Source organism: Brugia malayi (genome assembly GCF_000002995.4).
Source record: "Brugia malayi strain FR3 genome assembly, contig: Bm_v4_Chr2_contig_001, whole genome shotgun sequence".
Lineage (NCBI taxonomy): Eukaryota > Metazoa > Nematoda > Chromadorea > Rhabditida > Onchocercidae > Brugia > Brugia malayi.
The window spans coordinates 3,747,182-3,772,669 of record NW_025062476.1 but is presented as its reverse complement, the minus strand read 5'-3'; the positions used below and the strand labels follow the sequence as shown (position 1 = coordinate 3,772,669).

The 25,488-nt window shown below is 25.9% G+C and overlaps 4 protein-coding genes across 5 annotated transcripts; 3 read left to right on the top strand and 1 right to left on the bottom strand.

Moving 5' to 3' along the window:
* Window positions 1-3,965: 3,965 nt before the first annotated feature.
* On the top strand, window positions 3,966-5,514 carry Bm17491 (Uncharacterized protein; the record flags this gene model as incomplete). The annotated part of the gene is made up of 3 exons (XM_043078315.1): window positions 3,966-4,003; window positions 4,624-4,759; window positions 5,398-5,514. 3 exons carry the CDS (start codon window positions 3,966-3,968, stop codon window positions 5,512-5,514), a joined length of 291 nt encoding a protein of 96 aa, XP_042934249.1.
* Window positions 5,515-7,608: 2,094 nt separating this feature from the next.
* Window positions 7,609-8,510, top strand: Bma-ttr-41 (Transthyretin-like family protein; the record flags this gene model as incomplete). Its single annotated transcript, XM_001892325.2, has 3 exons — window positions 7,609-7,762; window positions 8,065-8,201; window positions 8,370-8,510. The coding sequence occupies 3 exons, from the start codon at window positions 7,609-7,611 to the stop codon at window positions 8,508-8,510; spliced, it is 432 nt and encodes a 143-aa protein (XP_001892360.1).
* Window positions 8,511-9,036: 526 nt separating this feature from the next.
* Bma-ttr-48 (Transthyretin-like family protein) lies at window positions 9,037-11,311 on the bottom strand (the record flags this gene model as incomplete). Its single annotated transcript, XM_043078314.1, has 4 exons — window positions 9,037-9,081; window positions 9,890-9,988; window positions 10,355-10,506; window positions 11,143-11,311. The coding sequence occupies 4 exons, from the start codon at window positions 11,309-11,311 to the stop codon at window positions 9,037-9,039; spliced, it is 465 nt and encodes a 154-aa protein (XP_042934248.1).
* Window positions 11,312-14,214: 2,903 nt separating this feature from the next.
* Window positions 14,215-23,953, top strand: Bma-ddx-19 (the record flags this gene model as incomplete). Of its 2 annotated transcripts, none has more annotated exons than XM_001895432.1 (17): window positions 14,215-14,295; window positions 14,893-14,977; window positions 15,401-15,562; window positions 15,945-16,385; window positions 16,831-16,926; window positions 17,142-17,237; window positions 17,402-17,439; window positions 17,584-17,665; window positions 18,063-18,210; window positions 18,397-18,489; window positions 18,815-19,032; window positions 19,501-19,678; window positions 19,956-20,066; window positions 22,254-22,389; window positions 22,686-22,848; window positions 23,289-23,486; window positions 23,883-23,953. In XM_001895432.1, 17 exons carry the CDS (start codon window positions 14,215-14,217, stop codon window positions 23,951-23,953), a joined length of 2,397 nt encoding a protein of 798 aa, XP_001895467.1. The 2 variants fall into 2 exon arrangements, with proteins under 2 accessions (XP_001895467.1, XP_042934247.1); XM_043078313.1 differs by having other exon boundaries at window positions 17,142-17,246.
* Window positions 23,954-25,488: the final 1,535 nt, after the last annotated feature.

Sequence of the window (25,488 nt, the reverse complement as noted above, 5' to 3'; positions counted from 1 at the left end):
CAAATTTGATGAAATATTAGTGAAAAATAATTTTTAGAGCAAAAAAAAAAAAAAAAAAAAAGAAGCAGCGATATTATAAAATATATTTTGTTACAAATATATTTTTTCAATTTATCATAGATTATTTTCTTAATTTTAATTTATAATTATTATAAATTAAATTATTCATTGCTAACAAATAATTTTAATAAATTATTAAATAAAAAATAATTTTAGCATTGTAATATGAAACATTTGAATAATATTTTGCATATTGCATATAAATCGATTTAGTTGTTTTATTTGAAACATTCATAATAATTTATTGTTTACCGAAACTCTCATATGTTTCTGGAAGTTTTCTTTTAGCAATTCTAAATCTTCCGGTATTTTCTCATAATTACTAATATTGTTTTTAATAATTTATTCTGGAAGTTATGTTTATTGATGATATTACATTCGAGTGTTATATTTTAATTTAAAATGTTTGAAACTTAAGCATAGTTTCATTTCAATTCAATCATACTCTTATTCTTATTTTTTTTTTTTTTCAAAAATAAGTTCTTTTATTTTACTCTAATTCTTTCAAAATATTTTCCTTTTTTTTCATTAAAAATTTGTTTTAATTACTTTTTAAAAAAAAAAAAAAAACAAACAAGGATTATCCTTTTAATGCTTGCATAGTTTTTTCCTTTTTTTTTTAATAAAAACAATTTTTTGATTTTTTTATGAAATGATATAAGATGAGAGTGATAAGTGGAAAATTTCATTTTTTTTTATATGAAAAAAATTAGCTAAACGATTTATTATTATATAAGATCAACTTTTCAGTCTTATCAGTTATAGCTGCTGATAATCTGATATGAACAGGTACAGGTAATCAGTGTTTGGATTGTTTGATGTAATTATGTAAATTATAAATTATCATTATTATCTGTATTTTCATTACCACAAATATTTTCATCCATCAAATACTAACATTTCAAATTTCAAACAAAATAAGCTAAGGAATAATTTTTTCTTTTTTTGATAAACTTTTGAATGCAATTTCAAAATTAAAATTCTTTCATTTTATTGTAAACAAAATTTTCAAACATTTCTTTCCTTCTTTCAAAAATAATGATAGATTATTTTTTAACTTAGTGATATTACTTCAATTAGAATAGAATTATTTTAGTGTTTCAAATTCTATTTCTGACTATTAAAGGTGCTTGTTTAAAAGTAGAAATCGATGATAATTATCAGAAATTATCCGGTTAATTTTAGCATAACTCATTTTCCGGTAGCAATTCAATTATATATTAGAAAAGTAACATAATTATCTTCTTCACATCAAAACAATTGATTTTGCTAATTTAGTTTTTTTTTTCTTCCTTTGCTAATTATATTGCGGAATAATTAGTTAAAATAGAGTATATATAGCCGAGTAAACAAAAAAAATATATAATTAATTATAAATTATTGTAGGAATATTGAATATTATTATTGTATTTTACATAAGTAACTTATTTTACTATTATTCAGTAACTTTTGATCATGAAACTATCAGCCAATAATTGTAATTGCAGTTATCACTATGATTATCATGAAAAAAATTATTATCACAGCCATAATTCTACTACTGTTAATAACAACAACAAAAAAATAAATAAATAAAATCATTAAATGATATCATATATTATTGTTTATGCAAAAGAAAGATAAGAAATGATAGATATATTAAATATGTCATAATTTAACTAAAATATGTTATAAATACAAATTGACTTTCATTTTTCTATGAAAAAAAAAGTTAAAAAAAAAAAAAAATGAAAATATTGAGAAACAAACAATAAACATTTGAAAATAACGAAAGTATTTACGTTTATTAATTTTTAATCATTTTTCATCAAATTCTTCTTTTTCTCTTTTTTTTTATTTTTTTTTATTTAGCTATTTCTAAATTAAAAAAAAAAAAAAAAAAGAAAGAAGAAAAAGCATCGTTTTTAATTTAAGTAAAAACACATTGCAACTCTTTACGTCATACTTTGTTTATATCAAATTTTTAACTTTATTAAAGCTAAATTATATACGTCGAAACATTGTAATTCGGAATGAATTTAATTCAATTAAATACTAAAGTCAAAAAGATTAATTTATCAAATATTACATAGATTTTAGCATACGGAAAACATTTCCGTTTTATTTTGAATCAGTAAAAAATTAACAAATTCTTTTATCGCTGTTATATAAACAAATAAACTATTTGATTTAGTGAAAAAAAAAAGAAAGAAAACAACAACAACGAGAAAATACACATTAAAAAAGTAATTAATTTTGTTAATTAGATGTCAAAAAAAATGTTTGATGACATTCGTTATAATATTTCTTTTTGTTTTGTGCCTTTATCTATACGAAATAATTTCTTTCCTTTTCAAAATTTCACTGTAATTCATTCTCTCTCTCTTTTTTTTTTTTTTTTTTTGGTAATAATAAATTTTGAGAAAGAAAACAAAAACAAATAAATAAATAAATTCAATAATATTATTACTATTATTAATTCTAAATTATTAAAGAAAAAGGAAAGGATTAGAAAAGTAAAAGAAAAGAAAAAGAAAACAAACAAACAAAATTAATTAAAATTTTAAGAACTCATCTTTCTTTCTCTCTTTTTCTTCATTATCCATTCAAAACGATGACAACAACAATGACAAAATATGAATGAATTATGTGCAAAAGCGCTTTTATATAATTTTCTTTCTTTTTTTTTCTTTTCGCTAAATGTTTTATCACTTTTGAAAAGTTAATTTTATCATTTAAATACTGAATTTATGATAAGATAGGATAGATTATATTTTAAGAGATTGAAATAAATCAAAAAAAGTCAAAATTTGAGCTTTGTTTGGTATTATTATTCATTCATTCATTCTGTTTATTTATTCATTTATTACTAACATTGCTAATGTTATCATTATTAATAATCGCTATTACTATTATTAATCATTGTTTTTATTAATTATTATTGTTAATTATTACTTATCACTATTTGTTATTATTTATTACTATTATTACTGCTATTATCATTGTTGCTATTACCATTTTTACGGCTAAATAAAATGTTTCTGTGAATTAATGCAAAAACTAAAAATCGTTATTTTTATTTATAATAGTGGGAAGGGTAAGAAGTAAGCAATCGAATAGAAATATTTTTCTAAACATTAAATTAAACTTTTTTCTCCATTTTGTGCTTAGGAAATTGATTTATTCTTTTTTGATTAATAAACATTTATGAATAAAAATAGAAATTCGAATGTAATTTACTAAAATGTTCAAATTCAACAAATTAATAATTTTTTTGTAAGTAAAATTATTAAAAAGTTTGTTCTACAAAATTCAAATTCAATTAGAAAATATTTATAAACACATTGACAAATCAGAATTTCATTCCTTGTTTTCGAATAAAAATAATTATTGCAATATTCATAAACAATAAATTAAAGTAATTTGTTGCAATTTTTATTTTAAATAAATCTTTCAAATAATACCATACACAAATACTAAACATTATAATTATATTATTTATTAATTAAATATTAGAATAAACAATTAAACATCTAAGAATTGTTTAAAAATAATAATTTTGTTATAGTGAATATATTCTCATTTAATTATCTAATTTTATTATTTATAAAAAATATTCAATTCAAATTTAAGCAAATTTAAAATAATTTATAGTGGAATGCTCGAAACATTTGCGTAATTTCTTTACATCATTTATCATATGATAATATAATTCCATTTATCATAAGATAATATATTATCATAAGACATTATATGATAATGTATAAATCAGATTTATTCCGGAAATTCCATATTGCTATACATTTGTCATTACTTTATCCTTTTTTGCAAAAATTTCAGTTTAATTTCAGGATTAAAAAAAAAAGACATTGAAATATTTGCAAATAAAACTAAGATTTCAGTGATAACAACAAAAAGTTTTGCATATGTCTGCTGCTTCATCACAAAGCAATGTTGACAATTGGTATGTTTGTTATCATTATTATCATCAACAATTTGCATCTTTTTTTTTTCTCTTTTTATCATAAGAAATAATCTTTAAATTTGCAATTCAAATATTAAAATATTATTTGCAAAGAAATTTTTTAAAAATACTTTCGAATATTTAATTTGAAAATAACTATAAATTTCATTTATTTATCAAAACATTTCGTTCCTTTCTGTTTTCTATAATTTCGAAAATATTTCAATGCATTTAAATTGCTTCCGGCAAAATATATCATCGATTTAATTACATTCAACAAAATATATTTACTCACTGATTTTGTCCATTTATATTATTAGTTTTTTACTTTTCAAAGAACAAAAAAAAAAGAAAAGTAAAAAAAAAATTAAATTTGTGATTTTTTTCTTTTCATTTGTTTGTTTCTTATTTCTATGTACTAAAAAGAAAAAAAAATTAATTTTGAAAATATTTTTGAACAAATAAATTATTTGATTAAAAATTAAAAAAGAAAAAAAATTGATAAAAATTTTTGTTTTTCAACTTTTGTTATGCAACTTAAACAAATGAAATATTTAAAGTTTTAATTTAAATTTAATAAATTTTAATTGCAAATAAAATTATTATATTGAAAATTTCAGTCACAGACATTCACTAACTGTTGAACCGATACATCCGATGCATTTAATTGCTTCCGGTAAGATTCATCGTCGATTTAGCACTCAAGCAGAAGCCGAATCACAAGCGAAATTGATGAAAAAATTTTCTATAACATCGGTGAGTTATAACTCTTAGAAAATATTCTAATCATAAGTTTGTTTTAGTGATCAAAAATAAATTTATGCATTTATGGCAAAATATTTTCCGGAATGATTTTCCGGAATGAATGAGAAATAAGTTAAGAAAATAATGCTAATAATAATAAATTTTTTACTAATGAATTAATTCGTAGTATTAATCAATAATTTGGTATATATTTAAATAATATTAATAAATTAATTCGAATTTGTGTAATTTAAAAATAATTTATCAATGATTTGTACGAATATCTCAGTTTTGGAATATATTTTTATTAATAAGATAGACTAAAAATCGTAATCTTATACGATAATTTCAATGATAATAAAATAAAAATTTTTGTTGATATTATCATTTTGTAATATTTCAAAGATATTTCAGTTTAACTTATCATAAAATATTATTTATCATTACTTAATAAAAAATATTACGTACTGTTACGTATATTACGCATTACGTATAAAAAATATTGCTTATTTAAGAAAAAAAAAGACGATAAATAATTAACTGAATAGAAATTAAAATAATAAAAAGTAAAGAAAAAAAAATTTAGAGTTAATAAAATTATATTAAAAGTCAGATTTTATAATTTTACATTTCCATCATTTTCTTTGCAGGAAGGACAAAAAGATGTTTACAGCGCAGCAGTAGCTGATAAGTTGGAAGATCAAGAAGTAAATAATTTACGAAAGAAACAAAATCAACAAAGTAGAAATGATAATGAGAAGAAATAATCTACAATTTATTAAACTGATTTGAAAAATAAAACGACAAAAAAAAAGAAAGTTTTCAATAGGGAAAAAAATATATCAATTGAACAGTGATATGATAAAGAATTGAAATGTATTCTGTTATCAGTTATGCTCTTCTATTTAAATCTATCGTAATCACTATGATCTCTTTTATCAAATTCTTTTCAACTTTTTAATTTTTTTTTTTTTATTTCGTTTCAATTAATTCAAAGTATTTTTTAATTATGTATTAAAATGAAAAGTTTCTTACATTATGTATTTCATCTTTTACAATTATTTTATTTCACTTTGTATAATTATTTCGTTTACTTTGCAATTGAAGCAAATTATACGTATTTATAACACGCAGAAATAGAAATAACAAAGACGTACGTATTGACGTGAAATTTTCACATGTTTTAATCATAAAAACTTGTGGAAGAAATGAAGATACGAGTTGTCATATGATGTACTCACGTGAACGTGCCCACGTGAAGCATTAATCATATGAACATAATCCATTATACGGAAAAAATTGGAATACACGTTATTGTACGTGATTGCATAAGTAATAAGTATAAACTGATTAAAATATTACTAAAATTTAAAATTAACAGCATTTGATGGCTTCATTTCTTCCAATTCTGAAATGCTACTCACTGAATATTCCGGCAAATATTAAATTTATAAAATTTGATTTTTGAAAAAAGTTTTTTTTTTTTTTTAAATATTAAAATTTTTGTCTTATGCTATCAAATATATCTTTAAATGTAAATTTTTTAAAACTTTTTATTTAAATAAATTAATGAATTCATCATTTGATTAAATTTTACTCTCTGAAAAAGAATTGATTTTAACTATAAAATTTTTCATCATTTAAATTTTAAAAATATTGTGCTTTTTTACTTCTATTAATCGTCAAAAGAAAAAAAAAACACTAATTTTGCTAATCTTAAATTCACATTACAATTAACAAGCAAATCTTTCAATCCTAATATCAAATTAAATTATAATTAATATCAAATCTTTCAATCCTAATATCAAATTAAATTATAATTAATATCAAATCTTTCAATCCTAATATCAAATTAAATTATAATTAATATCAAATCTTTCAATCCTAATATCAAATTAAATTATAATTAATATCAAATCTTTCAATCCCAATATCAAATTAAATTATAATTAATATCAAATCTTTCAATCCTAATATCAAATTAAATTATAATTAATATCAAATCTTTCAATCCTAATATCAAATTAAATTATAATTAATATCAAATCTTTCAATCCCAATATCAAATTAAATTATAATTAATATCAAATCTTCATTTTTGCTAATATTAAGTGAAATTCTATTATTGCAATATTAAATATGGAATAAATGAAATTAATTATTGAAATATTTTTTCAAAAAGTTTTTTTTTCTTTTGAAATGGACAATATTAGAGGAAAGGAAAAGGATTTACTTCGGTTGTGTTATCATTTAACAACAGCTGCGTTATCATATCTCATTCAGTTTGTTTTCTTTCCCACTCCCAACTTTCTCAATCATTAGTTAATTCTCAATTTTGATCTCAAATTTTAATCCCAACCTCAATTCTGAATTTCTTTTCATTCTCTTTCATTGATTAGCTGTTGCTAATAATATTTTCTTCGTTATCATTTAATTATTTATAAATACAATAACGAATGCTATTATTGTGATTTAAGATAATAATATGATTTAATTAAAATTTTTTTTTTTGAAGGTTTTTTTCATTTTCTTCTTTCCTAATTTTGCCATTTTATTTATCATTCATAGTTTATGTCAAATAGTTTTTTGCTGTATCATTTAGTAATTATTGAAATTTCATTAAAATAAGCTTTCTAATATTTATTGAAACTTTTTCCCTTTTTTTTTTTATTTTTCAATATATTTATTATCAATTTATTTTTGATTTATAAGAGAATAAAGCTGCAATTATGAATCAAATCTTTTTGCTTACGTCAAATAAATTAAACGTAACTGAAACTTTTACAGTAGCGCTTAAATATTAGCGCCACGTCACGTTTGTGGCAAAAAACAAAGGACAATTTTTAGTTCATAATTGAAAAATGTTTACATGGTGTTTATCATTAATCTTATCACTTGCACTGATAATCAATGTTAGCGCAATAAGAAGGCAAGGTGTTGCGGTACGTGGGCAATTATTGTGCGGTTCAGCACCGGCTAATCAAACTAAAGTTCGTATTGTCGATATTGACACAGGTTTGTAGCCCGGAAAACTTACCCGAGATTAATTGAAAAGAATGTAAACATTTAAAAATCTTTCAAATAATAGTACAAATTTTTTTTGTCGCCCTGTAAATTTCAGCTGACCATTTATGAATTTAACGTAGAATTCAGAAAATTAGGTTGTTATAGTTATAAATTAATTATAAATAATTATGAATAAAAATAACTGTAATTGGAAAAATATTTTAATATTACGTAAAATTATTTTCAAAAGAAAAAAAAAAAAAAAAAACATCCAATAAATTATTTCTATTCATTTTTCATTAAAAATTTAGGTCCTGATCCTGATGATACGCTTGATGAGAAAATTGTTGATGCGAATGGAAAATTTGAATTAAACGGAAGTACACGTGAACTAACAGACATTGACCCAGTGTTATACGTATGGACCGATTGTCAGGATGGATTAATAGTTTTGTTTATTTATTTTTGAAAAGAAATATTTTTATTAGAAATAAGAAATAATAAAAAAAAAATTTTTTTCTCAAATGAAATATTAAAAATTATCATTGTTTTGTGATATATTTCATACATTCATCAATAATTATTCTTTATAAAACAACAAAATTGTTTATTTTAGCCGTGTCAACGTAAAATAACATTTAAAATACCAAAAAAATTTATTCATAATGGCGAACCAAAATCTGAGCAATGGATTGATATTGGTGTGTTAAATTTGCAAGGACATTTTGAGGACGAAGGACGAGAATGCTTACATTAATTTTAATATCTTTGTTACTTTTCAATTTTATAACTATAAAATTTCATCCCAATCATTTCAAATTGTTCCTTCTTTTGCTTGAAAAAAAAAAAACAAAAACAAAGCTATGAATTGTTTTGGAATAATTAATTGATCAAAATATATTATCATAATCAATGATATATAATAATGATCATCAATAATAAATGTATAATGTGCTTAAATATACGAACAACACACATACACACACACACACACACATACACACAGACATAGTTGTAGGCTTATCAATGATAAAATTAGATAATTATTATTTTATCATCATTATCATAATATGCAAATAGTTCGCCTTTTGTAGTGCTTTTTTTTCTTTTGAATATTTTATAATTCACAAATTAGAACTTAAATATGCATTTTAAATTGTTATAATCGTATTGTAATTAATGCTAGTTTTAAATAATAAAATTCTTTTATTTGCAAACAGATTCGAGTAAAAAATAAGTATTAATCAAATACAATTTACATACGAATTATGATCAGTTTGAAATTAATCGACAAATTTCATATCACGATTCTCTCTCGGATATATTATCTGCAAAAAAACATTTTAGCAAAATTATTAATTATAGCGTTGAAAAGTCGCAAATTTATTCGTAGTTATATAAAGTAAGTTTTGGAAAAAAAGGAGAAAAAATTAATTGAAAAAATTTTTTAGTTTAAAAAACAATTAGGAAATGAAACATTCATCTTTGTAAAATAAACAAAAAAGAAAACAAAGATTTTTAGATTTGCTAACTTAAACAAACAAACAAACAAACAAAACAAATTTATCCTTAATTTTATGAAAAAAATAGTAATGGAATATTCAGGTATGAATTTTGCTATACATTCAAACATTCTTCACTTCTACATTCTATTTTACAGTGCCCAGTAATTGATGAGAAATAACCAAAATTTATTTTAAAATTAAAGGTTAAAGGTCAGAAATTATTAAACGGAAATAATGAAAGGAAGTATTAGAGTTATTTTAGACGTAAACAAAAAATAAAACACAGCTATATACTAGAAATTTTTCTAAATAAATTCAGATGTCATTTCATTATAAATATTTCATCGTTTTTATCAGTTAATTAACATTTATGTAATTTATAAATTTCTGTTAACAATTTGCAAATGTTTTTTAGGATAAGTCAGAAAAATTTGCATAATTTTATGGTTTATTTAGTGATACTAAATGAATAATTAAGTGATAATGACGAATAATCAGTCGATCAAATACCACAATCACTGTGATATTATCACTATTAGATCAAATTTTACAAATTATGTTAAAAAAAAAAAGTAAATTTAACTATTTACACACGTAAGTACCAGAGATAAATTTTGATAAATAAACAAACCTGCAAATTTAATTTACCAATATCGAATGGTTTCCTCGGTACTCTGCCGATTGTTACGTATTCTTTAGGGTAACTTATGGCAAATGTTCGGTAACCAATCTATTTTGATCCAATCTTTTAAATTTTAACTTAATTTATGTTTGCTATTTTATTTTAAATTAATATTTTCTAGTTTTAGCTAAGAAGCTAGTAATCATTCTAAGTAATTATCGAAAAAAACGCATAGCTGTATTAGATAATTGTATTTCAAGTAAATAAGTTTTGAAATATGAAGTTTAGTGATTTTTTGAAATATTTTACTGTTTGAAAAAGACAGAGAAGTTTTAAAATCTAAGGTATTTGTCACCGTTAATTTCCTAGTTTATTCAAATTGAATCAAAAAAATTAATTTGAGTTAGTGCTAATTAAAATTTGATACTATTTAATATTTCTTAATTCCATTTCAAAATAATTATTAAAAGTGACCTTCTTAAGATCTTTTTTTAGATCATCATCACATCGATGATAAAATCTAATCACTGGATCAATATCTTGCTCCGTTCGTCCAACTGTGTCGCCTTCAATTTGAAAATGTCCATTTAATGTTGTTTGATTGGTTGACAGAACTTCGCCAATATCTAAAAGCTACTTTTTTTTTTTAAATAAAATTTCATAGTTTTGAAATTTTTTTTAAAACGAACTTTTCAACGACGAATAATTGTAATTATCGAAAAGTTAATGTATATCAAATACAAGACATTATCATAAAAATGATCAAATAATAATTGTTTAAAAATTGAGAAACACAATTTAGTTTAAAATATTTTAATTAGTCATTTAAATAATGAAATACTTGTTTGAATAATTAATTTAAGCATTTTTAAGTCATTATTTTAATTAAATTTCTATTATCAGATTTTTTCTCAATTTTTTTTTTAATTTTTCCTTTAGGCTTACTATTCAATTTTTCTCCACATAATTATTTGCAATTAATTTTCTTATTTGAGCTAAAAATTTAAAAAAATTAAATATATTTTTGTTTAAATAATTTTTAATTACTTCATAATTTGACTAAAAAAAGAAAATAACAGTTATTAATAGCAATTTTAAAATGTTTTATAATTTTTAGTTGCTGCGATACAATCTTTCCATGTTTACCCGTTTGACCTTTCTATACACTTGACCTTTGCTAATCTTATGCTATCCATTTCCATAATTAATAATATCAAACTTTTAAAGGTTAATAAGAAATAACTGATATACATTTTGCATACCATCGCTTGCTTTCCGGAATAATCTCACTTTGACATCATTAGCTGATGTATTCCCGCAGAGTAAAATACCTTTTGCAGCTGTTGAACGAGTTGAAATTTTTTCAGCAAATTTTATCTGATCACCAATGACTAAATGAAGAAATAAGCATAAAATATGCACCAATATCATTACCTAAAAGAAATATTTTTATTTTATCAAATGTTTTTAATAGAAACATTTCATTTGATAAAATTTAAAATTAGTAAAATGATCAATAAAAAAGTGTTAGGTGGAATAATACAATTCAAAATTCGAAATAACTAACTGTTTGATGTAAAGAAAAATAAAAATGAAAAATTGGAAATGATAAGTGCTAGCAGCTGGTTGTAATTTATATAACATTAGAGAGTGCCAGGATAGTCTAATCATTTATCATAAGCATTTGTTAACAATGTATTTAATCATTTGGCGAAACATCCTGAACTTAATGCTTTTATCTCTAATGTTTTATCACTTATGTGCTTATCATTTGATTCGTTACTTTTTATGTTTTCTTCATTTTTACTGAAAGTTTATAACATTTATCAATTCTTTATGAAACTATCTGATTCTTAATTCACAATAGCAAATAATTTACTGATAAAGATATTCAGAAGGCTGAAGTGATGTAAAATTTCAAGCGATTTAATTTTTTTTTTTCAGAAATTTTCAAAAAGATTATTTGATCATCGATTGAAAAGTTACAAATAAAGCGATATGAATATATTTAATAATGTTTTGATCATTTAATTAATATTTTATCAAATAAAATTGAAGTAAAGAAATCAGTTACAATTACTGAAGAGAATGAATAGTTATCTTCTGAAAATTGAAATTCGTTTGCAGCTTACAATAGTTAGTCTGTAATTAATTTGAAATTAAAAAATCAATTTGAAATTTTGATCAAGTAAAATTCATTTATTCAGTTCTATGTTCTTTGAAAATATTATATCCAAAGGATCTTTATAAATTATACATTTCATTTTCTTTCTTAGCTCTTTTTTTTCCAACAATTTAACAGCATCCTAAAATTAAATTTTGCTAACTTATATTGTAGAAATAAATGTAAAATCATAATCTTAAAATTTAGATGAAAAATCCAGCAGCTCAACAATTTTTAAGTTTCAGAAAATCTTTATTAAAATATAAATCGATCACATTAACATTTAGAAATTTGGGCAAAAAATAATATCTGACTGATAGTTGTAAGCAGAATTTAGTAACATCCATTTTGATGTTCAAATTTTGATCACAATATTTCGAATATTTCAAACGATAGAAAAATGTGCGAATTGAAGAGAAAAATATTGGTAGGATAGTTCAATTATTTACATTGAAATAAATCATTTAGCCTATTTAAATTACCAAAATTTAAATTCTCATTCAAAATGTCAATCTGATAATGACATAATCTTTCCCATTTATTAATTCACATCTCTGAGCAAATCAATAATCAAATGATACGCTTAAACTTTATTTATCATATCATTTCTTTCATCGATAGAATTTACTACAGATTTTAATGATTATTTCCCACTTTACAAAATACCTATCATACCGCCTTTCTCATTAATCAATCATTAATTAATTAATTACTGGTGAGTAGCAATCATTGCAATCATTTTGAGACAAATTCTTGCATTCCATCAATGTTAAAACCTCTCGCTCTAATGACATATCCAACTCTTCATTATCACAATCATTATCATTATCATATCATATCACATCATATCATACAAACCTACCAAATCATCCTCATAACTTACCTTCCTCACATTTTTATATTTGCTCTATTCTTTTACTACTACATAAAACATTTCTCATTGCTATGTTAGCATTTAACTGATAAACAACATTCCTTTATCAGTAAGTATAGCAACAATTATCTGCATATCGTATAGACTGTTTCATTTAACAGACTTACTGCTAGAACAGTAATAATTAATAATGTCTAATTAATGGTTGTAAAAGAATTAAAAAAACAAACTATAATTAATTATAATAAACTTTATGCATAAACGAAGTTAAAACCTTTTTTGATATTTAAAAAAAAGTTCATATTATAATATAAATGATATGTCACTTATACATATTATAATTTTTCAAAAGCTGTTTTAAATCATACTATTTTGTAAATTTTTATGATTTCTAAACTTTATATTTTTTAATTAATTTGCAAAAATTCTAAAACATGCAAAACTTACAAAAAGATAAATCTTTTGGGTATAAACTTTTGATTAAATTTTACTAATTAAAACAAGATTATCACTGTATTAAATTACTATTACTGTGCTTGTTACCATAAATAAATAATATTTAGAATTGAAGAGTTGAATAATATTTTTATGCTGTAACAATGGATCGATCTCTTACACCCGGAATTCGTTTACGGTAACGATGTCAAATATTCGTTCTCGAGCTGACCGGTATTCTGCCGGATATTCCCACCTTTGCTAGTCGTTCCCGTTTTTTCGGGCGATTCTGCTTTACTGGAATTACTTTATTACGAAGTGAGATTTGGTTCTATTCCTGAATTGCTATACTTCATCTGAAAAATTTTGACTCATCTCAATTTTGTTTTTTGAAAATTTTCATTGAATTTTATTTAACAATAGAAGTTTTCGAATAAATTTAATTAAATGAGTGACAAATCATGAATAATGGTAGTGCATTGCAGTAGTTTTACTTTAAAAAAGCTTTTTACTTGAATTGCATTTCAAAATAAGCGTTTATTTATTGTCTGATATGTTTGAAAACTGTTGTGTATTATACATCGAATTTTATTTTTTGATTTATAGATTAAACGCGAATTTTTATTCTTTTAAGCTCGATCTTTTAACTTTCTCTTTTATCTTTTAAATCTTTCAAATGCAATCTTTCAATGTTTTAAACTCAATCTTTTTAAGCTCAATCTCCTTTACTTTCTGTGGACGTTTTCATTATTTGATATTCATTCTTTCTTAAGGAAATGAAGTAATCATGTTGTCTGCGACAGAATTTTTAGCTTAACACATGGTATGGCAAAATTCATAGTTTAACATTATTATAGGTGAATGGCAGGAGCAAACGATTCAGATGATCCATGGGCGATTCCAGAAGGTCATCTGAAAAGCCGTCGAAATATTGTTGACAGGGTTTGAATTTTGGCTTTTTTCAATTTTGATTGATCTTCGAAGAAAATAATTCATAATATCTTGCACCAATATATTAGGGAATTCTGTGTTTAAAAAGAATATGGAGGAATAGGATTAGAGAATACTTGTTAAAAGAACTCTGATTTTTTCAGGTTTTATAATTCGGTAATTCGATAACACTAAAAATATGGTAAAATATATAGGAATGTTTGAGATATGCATCTGATATATTCAGTATGTTAGTACATTTGGCATACTAATATATTCACTCTGTTTGAGAATCATTTCTAATACCAACTTTTTAGTAAAGATACTGACTTTAATTTCTGTCGGAAAAGAACTTATGTAAGTAGCTAAAATGTTAAATATTAAATAACCAGTGCATATTATACTAAATATAAGGTCTAAGTATTAAATATAACAAAGCATTAAGTTCCAGTCCAGGTCATACATAAATAAGCATACTGAGTTGGGTATGATTATACAAATGCATTGGTATTTTGAGTAGATACTTTAAGGTATGAAGTACCAATACAGACCCTGTTATATGAATGACTGCATTAATATAACATACGTATGTGAACAAAATTATTTTAGACAAAAGCCTTATCATTGAATGATAAATCCAAGGTAAGCTGTGGTGACATTAATAATGAGCGGCAGTTGTTCGGAGGTTTTTCAGGTATTGTTTGAGAAAATTTTCTTATCGTATGCTTGTAGAGAGATTTTTTTTTTTTTTTGCAAAATGAGCCTTTGTTTGTTATTTTGAAAAAGAAAGCACAAAATTATTTATAATACTGTGAAATCTTCAGATAGTTGGAAGGTGTTCTAGAAATGGAATAACTGATAGGGAATTATTAGGAAAAAAAAATATTTGTAAAATCACGGCAATTTTGAAGAAATAAAGTGAATTGCTAATATATATGGGTAATTAATAGTTGTTACTGCAATGTACTATTAATTGTCTTTTTTTTTTTTTTTTGAATTTTCCACCAGTTTTCTTATAGAGGATTTTTAAAGTAATTTAAGTATTAAGAATAGCGCGACCGAATAAGATACTGCATAAGATACTGCACGTTCAAAGGCAGCTGTAATTGTTTTGCAGTGCCGAAAGTTTGTGGTGAAAACGTATTTGGTGGTAATTTAAATTTACGAAGTGACTCGCAAGACGGAAGAAACAATCATGAAAGAGTGGTTGATGGCAGTTATAGCAGCAATAGTCGAGGAATGCCATTTAATTCTTTCCAGACAAAGAATTCATTTGGAAGTAGGTGTATTTCTTCCATTACACGATATGAGGTTAATCATTTGAATCAATAAGCCTTTTTGTGAATAGCTGACATATAGTTTGGAGCTACTAAACGATCTTTTGACGTTTTTTTTTTTTTTTTTAAATAATTTTTTTTTTAAATTTTTTTTTAAATCAATCTTTTTTCATCATATTAAGTTGGATCCAAATCCACTGTTTCCAGCTTACATTTACCTGAGGATATAATTTTCTCCAAAATTATATTCTTGATTTTCTTGCAGTTGCTCATCACTTCAGGTCTACTTGATTTCCAATTCCTTTACCTTCCTTTACCAATTCAAATTGTATTCGGTGATTTATACTCAGTACTTACGACGATGCTAAATTTTTCTTGTTTAAGGTTCATTGCAGCGTGGATTTGGAAGTACATTTGGTGGTGGACTTCGCTCAACAAAACCGACTGATCCATCTAGTGGCGACAGAACTTTTACATTCCGAGCAACTACTCCGGGATTTGATACAGGCAGCAGTTTTTCTAAACGTAATCTGCTTGTAATAAATTCGAATCAGGCAAGCAGTATGGGTCAATTTACTGCACCAGCTAGCACTATTAATTTATCGAATTCCTCTGTCTCATCGCAATTCAACAGTAGTAATGAACGATGGGCAAACAGACGGAATAGACCGGAAGGTGAAGGAGATTCAGAGTTAGAACGAAAAAATTTGGATGCAGAAAATAGCTATTTCTCATCGGCACCGCCATTTGCAAAGAGCCAGAGCTTCAATAATAATGTCGCGAATGTTCGAATGCAGCAGCCCTTCAAGACGGAAAACTCACCAAGTTAATAACGTTTTTAGTGCTTACATACTTCCTTATGAGATGTTATTCATATATAAAATGAATTACTAACATTGGTAGATATGAGTATCATTTGTTTCTCAATATGAACAAACTAACCTTGTCATCTTTGTTCATATCAGATTAATTGTTTGGAATTTTCATGCCAATTTAACTCATATATCAGAACTTTGATTAGTTTTTGGTGAAAAACGGTGTAGTTTCAAATACAAAGTTTAATTCTACATTTTGAAACATCAGTATTTATTTTCAAAGATTTAAAAGCTTATGTACATAGTAGTCAATAGGCATCAAATGAATAAGAAAGTAGTGTAAAGATAAATCAGAAACGTGTTGATAGTGTATTTGCCTGCTTTATATTGCAGAATGAATGCTGGCTATCGGTTTCAGTTAATTAGAGTTCAGTGAAATAATTCATTATTTTCAGCGACACATACATTATCTCTTGAAGAACGTGAAAAAAAATTTTGGGAACAAGCTGCTTGTCGTTCATCTCCATTCGTTCCTAGTCAGATGGCAACAGGTACGTTTTATTATTATAATTACATAGAACATTGCATATAATTTTGGTATTTTTCTAAAGGTAAACATTGTCCTCAATCTTGTAGTTTCCTAAGAACATAGGGAACGAATTTAGGAAAAAATTGTAGGACCTGTACCATTGAATGATACTTGGTTTCACTATCTAATGTTTTAGTTTTTCTTCAATGTTAAAAATTTATTTATTAACGTCTTCAGATACACTTAACAACACAACTCCTAAATTTGGCGGTTTCACTTCTCCATCCAGTGGTCGGCCGCTATATGGACGAAGTCTTTGCGCCGATAAACAAAGTGAGAAAAGTTAGGATAATTCTGCATCAACTTTTTCTTCTTTTTTTGGGGTATCATTTTACTAACTGGTAAATGATGCCGATAAAATCTCTCATGCTTTCATAATTTTATTTTTTTATGATTATTCATAATTTATTTTTACTCTATGGTTTTGAAATTTTCAGGCCGTGATACTGCACCATCTTTTTCTGCTTCACATCAGGTACTGTTTTTACTACGATTCGGTAAATGTTGTTTTAGTGGTTAGGGAAAGTGTTATGTTAACAGCACTGATTAAATGATTTTGATTGGTTATCATTATCATTTGTAAAATTATAAAAAAGCTTTAAAGTATCGAAATATTTAGCGGAAAGCGGTGATGAATGTTGGTCAGGAATCTTCCCAGCACGCTGATGATGGACTTTTCCCCAAAGATGAGTATGAAAAGCGTAAGTTTGCAAGTACTCATTAAAGAGAATAATTGCGATCTCTTGATACGCAATAGAATGAAACACAAGAAGTTCAGGATTTACTCTTTCAACTTAACGGATAGATTGAATTGAAAAAGAAAGTTATTTCGGAAACATTTGTAAAGTCACTTCATTATCAAAAAATGAGCTACTTTGGTTGTTCTGTCGAGTGGCATCAATATACACAATTATGAAGACTAACAGTTTCACTAGCAGTTGCTGAATTCACTTTGACTAAAACTTAAATACCACTGAAGTTGAACATACTTTTTATGATATTGCCTCTGATTTGGTAAGAAATGTCAGTTACTGCGATGAAATGTATTGATTTGTGGTCACTGTAATTAAGAGTCATGTTTATTGATTATTTTTTTAGCGATGCCAAACGACGAAATATCGTTGCTAAACAAAATATTACATAAAAAACTAGAAAATCTTCAAAATGGTAGTTTAGAAATTTCACAGGCTCGAAGTGATCCGAATTCACCGCTCTACTCTGTTACTTCATTTCAGAATTTACGCCTGTTAGTTTCTATTTAAAATTGTTAGCTGTTTAAGATTTATATGTGTCAGTCTTAGAAACTATCTGTATTAACGTAACTATGAGAATGATAAAAGCGTATTGCGGATTTCATCTAAAAATTGGTCGGTACGATGTTTTAGTTTTAATCAAATTTCATTTATCATGCTAAAATTTTTTGTATTTGCAGAAAGGATGAACTTCTGAAGGCTTTAGATAAAATGAGCTTTTATATGCCATCAAAAATTCAAGAAGCGGCACTACCTTTACTTCTGGTTGAACCGTATGTGCTCACTTTTTTTCTGCTTATTTTAAATTTAGCGAGTAGCAAGGGATGACATGACGATCTGTCATATTTATCATTGAATACTACATTTAATAGTGTTTATGAATGCTTTTCTTATTGAGCTGACTTCAATTATATTCATCTGACTGAATGTAATATTTTAAATAACTGTGGTATTTGTAAAAATTAATGTATCTTCTTGTAAGATATCACAACCTGAATACTTCCTCTTTTTGGGTTGCATTAGTGAATGTAATTGTTTCGCCATAAGGTAGAATAATTTGCTTATCCTAAAGTATTTAATTTTCAATAATTGTTCAAGACCGATGAATTTAATTGCACAAGCACAAAGTGGTACGGGCAAAACAGCAACATTCGTGCTTACAATGCTTTCACGCGTTGTTCCATCAAATAAATGGCCGCAATGCTTATGTCTTGCACCTACTTATGAATTAGCTATGCAAATCGGTCAAGTAGTCAAGAAAATGAGCGAATTTTTGCCAGAAATCGAAATTCGCTATGCAGTTAAGGGTGAACAAAGTGAGTTCGTATTGTAAATACTTTTCTTAACATTTGATACCAATGTTATTTCAAAATTATAGCATGATAATCTGATACTTTAGTGCATAAGAGATTCATTTTGTTTTCTTTTTCTCGTTTTTGTTTTTTCGTTTTCGTTTTTTGAAATGAAAAAATAATAGCTGTTTCAATTCATAAAAAAATGTTATCTTGTTTCAAAACATTTTTATTCTATCATTTATTCCTGATTTTTTTTTTCCTTTTTTTTTTGCACACTTTTTAATAACAAAAAGGAGTTGAAAGTATAGTGGTAAAAATAACAGCAGACAAAATATCGTAATGCAATTCATAAGTTTAGCATTCTTTTGAAAATGTGTCATTTGATTGGTACTGAATTTTTAAATAATAATTTCTGCATTATTATTATTTTTTTCTTTAATGTTTAAAATATCGGTAAAGTTTCTTTTAGAAACTTTGTTATCTTTCCAGTGTCACGTGGTGAAAAAATCGAAGAACAGATAATAATTGGCACACCAGGTAAAATGCTAGATTGGGTGACAAAACTCAAGGTGATCGATCCATCGAAGATAATTTGCTTGGTGTTAGATGAGGCGGACGTTATGATCTCACAGCAAGGGCATCAGGATCAAAGCATTCGATTGCATAAGTTTGTTTGTTCGTTTGTTTTTACTTTAAATCGAATTTGTTTTGTAGACGATCCAGATAGGCATATAATCAAGATGGGAAAAGATTTCTGCTTAAATGAAAGACGACTTGATGATTGATATGTTTTTTATATATTTATGGGCGGCTTAGGTTTAAAGTGGTAAATTTATGACAGCTGTGTTAGACGACGCGATAGAATCATGATAATATCTTGATTAGTTTTTAAATTTTATTTTAAATTTTAAGAATTAAAAAAAATTTTTTGTTTAAATTTTTAGTGAATTAGAGCGATCAGGAGCGAAATATCAAAGTTTGCTGTTCAGTGCTACATATGATGAAAGTGTTCGATCATTTGCAGATTACATTATCAAAGATGCTGTCAACATCACGTAATTTTTCATTGTTAAAACTTTCTTGTTACGGTATGAGAATTCTGAGGGAGTGGATGAATGAAGACAACAAGAAAAACTTGTAGATCAAACAAAGAGTGCCTTTTCATTTGAAAGATATGGGTCGTTCCTACTTTTAAGAATGCATGCATGTGTTCGATATGAACTTATCACAATTGGATAATTATTTTCGATTTTTTTGTACACTTCAACTTTATTTTTACCAGATTTTCATGTTCCAGAATAGTGATTATTTAATGTTTTCTACTCATTATTTCTTTTTTCCCCAGAAGCCACATTTGGGGTATTAAGTATTGTAACAGTAAAATAGGTCAGACGCTTAATTTCACTGAAAGAGGATAAAAAGAAGATAGGATAATCACCTTTGATTGTTAATGATGGTGAGCAAATTCACTGCAGATTGCGCAATAGTTTGTCTGGCTTTGTCGTTGTGCAAATTATAGTGTTTGTTGAAAGGTCATATTTCTGTGAAAGATGATGATAGAATGAGGTAAACGGAAAGAGCTAAGTGTAAAAGCAAATAAGAGGTATTAAATTTCGATTTCTTCATCATGAGGGCAAGGAGGATAATTTTTGAAGCAGGATTTTAAAGAATGTTATCTGGAGGAATATTTTGAAGTTTCTTTTGTGGGATGCAAGGTATTAAAAATTTGTGATCTTTTGTATGAGTAAGCTTGAATTTGATTCTTTTTTTTTTTTTTTTCGAGATGATGAGCATTTTCCAGAGCTTATATAGCCAGAAAATTTACTTATAAAGTCAGAAAATTGCAAAAAAATACTGTCCTGGCTAATATTATATAGAAAGGACTGAGTTAATGTTGAGTATTCAATTAATTTGCAAATTTAAATGAAGAATGCGGCTTTAATTTCAGCATTAGATAACTTAATTTTAAGATTTAATTTTAAGAGCAGGTTGGTTTATCGTCTTAGAATAAATCGTGATTTAGCTTAAAACTGTTGATTGCTAGAAGTTGACTTGATTAGTCTAACTATTTAATGAATTTCATGTTTAAAATTTTAACTGACTTTTTGGTGTTTTCCATGTTAAAAAATTAAGATTGGAACTTTTGTTGATTGAAACTATCTAATGTTGAAATTGAAGCCACATTCTGAATTTAAATTTGCAAATTAACTGATCACTCAATATTTATCTCAATCCCTTCTATACAAAAACTTTTTCAATGAATAACAAATCAAAAGTTCAGATCACAGTAGGTGGTTGCAATGAAAATACTATTCATTTGGTCGTTGACCGCTCACAATGTTTATTTTGGAGGGTAGGAGAGCTCCGGTGTTATTGGCGACATCTGTGCACAAAAGTATGAAGGCTCTTGGGTTTATTTGGTAGTGTCAAATTTCTCGCAGTTCATAACATTAATAAAAATTAAGTGCAATATAAGAGTATTTCTTAGATATTTTTGGTTAATGAAGAAGAATTTCAATAAAATATTGTGGAATTAATTGAAAGGAAATGTTTTTTATGCATGGTTATTTTGTCAGCAATAATTTTCAATTATTTTATGTAATACGCAAGATAAATTAAGGTAATTTAGTGATTTCACTTACTTTGTGACCTATTTTATGTCAGCTTAATTTGGTAGCGTGAAACTCTTCCTGGCTGTAGGTTAACAAAAGTTAACGACATGAAAAACTGACATTTTGAAATGGAGAAACTTTATATGTTTACACTTCTTAGCTCTATAGTAATATTTCTGCATATTCTTTATGGAAAATAGTTTTTAAAAAATATGGAAATTACATTAAAAGAGAAAAATGACAGATGGACGCATTTCATTGCATCTTTAGTGATTCCACTCGTACATAATCTTCCATTCCTTCAAGTATGTCATATTCTCATAGGGCCTTCTATGCAGCCATCTTTACTTATGCATATATCAACAATATCCTCTTTACACTTAAGAGAAAAAAAAAATGATTAGTGCACTGGAACTGTAATTCGTTAAAAATATGGACAATAAAATGATTCGTAAAATTCAAAGGAACTAATTTTTATTTACATGACTCAGTAAATTAGTTTTTTTTGTGTTTGTACTGATTTTGAAAGCTCAAAGACAAGGACGTATGTTTCTCTTTAGCAGGTTTTTATGATTATTTTCTCTTTTTTGTTGATTAATGTGAATAAGAATTACTTTGAATTTCTTTTAGTTTACGAAGAGATGAGCAAACGTTGAAAAACATCAAACAGTATTATGTAAAATGTGCTAATAGAGAGGAGAAGTATGAAGCTGTGATGAATTTATATGGAGGTTTAACGATTGCTTCAGCTATAATTTTTTGTTACGTGAGTTATTTAAAGCTACTCATCGTTTTAAATTTATTAACTTTGTATTTTCTCTCAAGAAAAATTGTGTCGTTAAATTTTCGAAAGCTTCGATGGATTACAAAGAAGTATCGGGAATATATATCGCTAAAATTAAAGGATGCATATTGAAGAGTGGAATGGAAGTGAAAAATATTGTCATAAATTCGATAACTGTTCTATTTGTCATGCTGGGAAGGGCACTCTTTGAAATAAATTGGAGTATATTATCCACAATGATCTGTGCTCACTGAATTTGAAAATTTCTAATTTTCTAGACGCGTAAATCTGCTGAATGGTTAGCTGCTCGGATGAGTCAACGAGGTCATGATGTAACGGTACTGCACGGTGAGATGACAATCGAGGATCGAGCTCGAACTATTCAGCAGTTCAAAGACAGCATTTACAAAGTGCTTATCACAACGAATGTTTGTGCACGAGGTATTCATTTCACAGATTGAAGAAAGAGATTTAACTTGTGTTTTCAACTATGGGAGATACCTCGATCTTAAGCGGAAACAAGAAAGTCTTTAACTATAGGAAAATAAAATAGAAACACCCAACTATTCTGTCTTTTAACAACTCTTATCAAATATCAGCGTGAAAAAATGACAGATTTGCCGGGATATTCTTATTACATTTTTCTCTTTGCATTGATTGCTTTGCAATGGGATGCAAGAATTTTGGAAACTTTGTAAATTTTTGAAATGTCGGAATTTTGGAAATTCAAAAGAAATCACCAAGCTACTTTTAATTGTTATCTCAATGCTCTGAATGTGATTTATCCATTACGGAAATTCTAATATTAACTCATCGCAATACAAAAAGATTTTTTTAAATAAAATTTTGTTGAAGTAGTCGCTTACTTTACTAAGTTTCAGGTATTGATGTTTCTCAGGTATCAGTAGTTATAAATTACGATCCACCAGTGACTTTTGCCGATAATCCACAGCCGGATTACGAGACCTATATCCATCGAATTGGCAGGACAGGAAGATTCGGGAAAGCAGGAATCGCGATCAATTTGGTTTCTGATGATTTCTCACTAAGTGTTATTCAACGAATTGGCGACTATTTTGGTAACTTATTTCCAAATCTTTATTTTTCTGCATCCATCATAGTTTGCTGCTGTTTTTACTTTTTTTTTTATTTATTAAGGATTTCATTTTGTTGGCATAAATGTTCAGATTGTTATATAAGTGATTGTTTTGTGGTTACTTCAAAAGTTTGAATTCGTAAATCATGCAAGAAGTGTACGCATACTTTGATAAATAAGCATTTGAAATTAAAGAACTGATAACAACCCTATTAAATCTATGATTTATTAGTGTAATACCAATCAGTTTTAATGATCGGTTTGTGAGACCAATGAGTTGTTTATTTCCATGCCATCATGTTGTGTATGCTCTCAATTAGAGCCTTTTTTATCAATAATATGTAATTGAAATGTTTATTTTGTAGTAAATTCATTACAGGTGTGGCAATTGAATCCTTAGATGCGAGCGATATGGATCAGTTGGAGGCAATCGATAAGGATAAATTTTGAATATTTGCGTTTTTGGATTAAAGCCACTGAAGTGCAGTTTTAGACTCTGTATTGTCATGCATAGTTAGCTGCCTTATCGTTTCTATAGGTCATATTCTGTAATTATTTTTATGATTGGTCTTTGTTTGCAAGCTAATTTCATTATTGTTTTTGTGAGAAGATAGAGAGAGGGAATTTTAATTTCATGGAAACATCATGTGAAATGTTTTGTCGTTTTTTATTCATAAAAGAAAAAAAGTTATGTATTAAACTGTCCTCATTTTTCGAACAAAATTTCAACAGTTTTAGGTGAAATTTATTGTTTTAAGAAATTTTTTTTTTTAAAAAAAATTCTAGATTTCAAGTTGTGGATCTTCTATAGCATAGAAGAGAAAGCCTTTTGTATGGATTTGATGGTGTTAATATGAGGATTCAAATTTCAACTTACGAAATCTGTCAGTTTCCAGCATATTCCATCTAATAATGAAACAACATTCCTTATGTGTCGCCTGCGGAATTCATAAGTTTTTCTTTGTATTTCATATTAGCTTTTGTTCTTCATTGATTGTAAATGTTTTCCCTTCTTCGTGCCTGTTTTCCAGATTTAATTTTAATTTCATGTTCATGTCATGGAGTATACAAAGGTGTGTTGTGTATGCATCAGCTAATATTGCTGGTCTAAGGAATCTAAGAGTGGAATTATTCAGTTATGAAGATTGTGAAAAAAAAAAAAAAAAAGTATATGTTCTTGTTATAATAGTTCATTGTACTATTAGCCATAGTACTCATAGTACTATTATTCATTGCACTACAATCATTGGGTTTAATTTCTTTGTTATGATTTCGCTTACTTTTTTTTTTAAAAAAAAAGTATCAAATTACAATGCTTACTTGCTTGCATAGATACTCTCTGTGAACATTTCCTAAACTTGTCCAATTGTTCACAGTTCTTTCTTTTGATAAAAGTGGCAATTATTGAGAAAAAAAAAAAAAAAATGCCAAATCAGGTTATCGCGAAATTCCCATGAAGAATTTTTAGGAATTTTTTTAAAAACTTTGTAGCCATGCAACAGCTTTCATCCTTACTGGATGAGCTAATAAAAAATTTCAAACTGATGACAATTAGAGCAGTTGGACAGACTTATGACAGGTTGTTGAACTTTTTTTTTCAAAAAACAAATGCCTCCAAAATTTTTTATCTTTACCATCAAATTCTTGACCATTTCTTTGTTGTGTTAATAAAATGCTTTTGTATTTACATTTAGTTTCATTCGGTTTTTGTCCCATTTACATGAATCAGTTATTGTATGACTGTTGTTTTTAGGCTTTATCGCATCACAGTGTTTTCGATAAAAGTAAGTCTATTTTTTACTGATTAAAAATTTGCAGAAAAAAAGCAGAATGTATAATTCTTTTATTTTAATATGGAAGAAATTTGAACAAATATTTGATTAGTTTTTCAAAAATTACTTTTTGAAGATTTTTAAATGAAGATCATATGATTATAGCTAGTTCCCCCGCATATTCCTAAGAAGCGGTGTTTTTTTTTTTTTTTT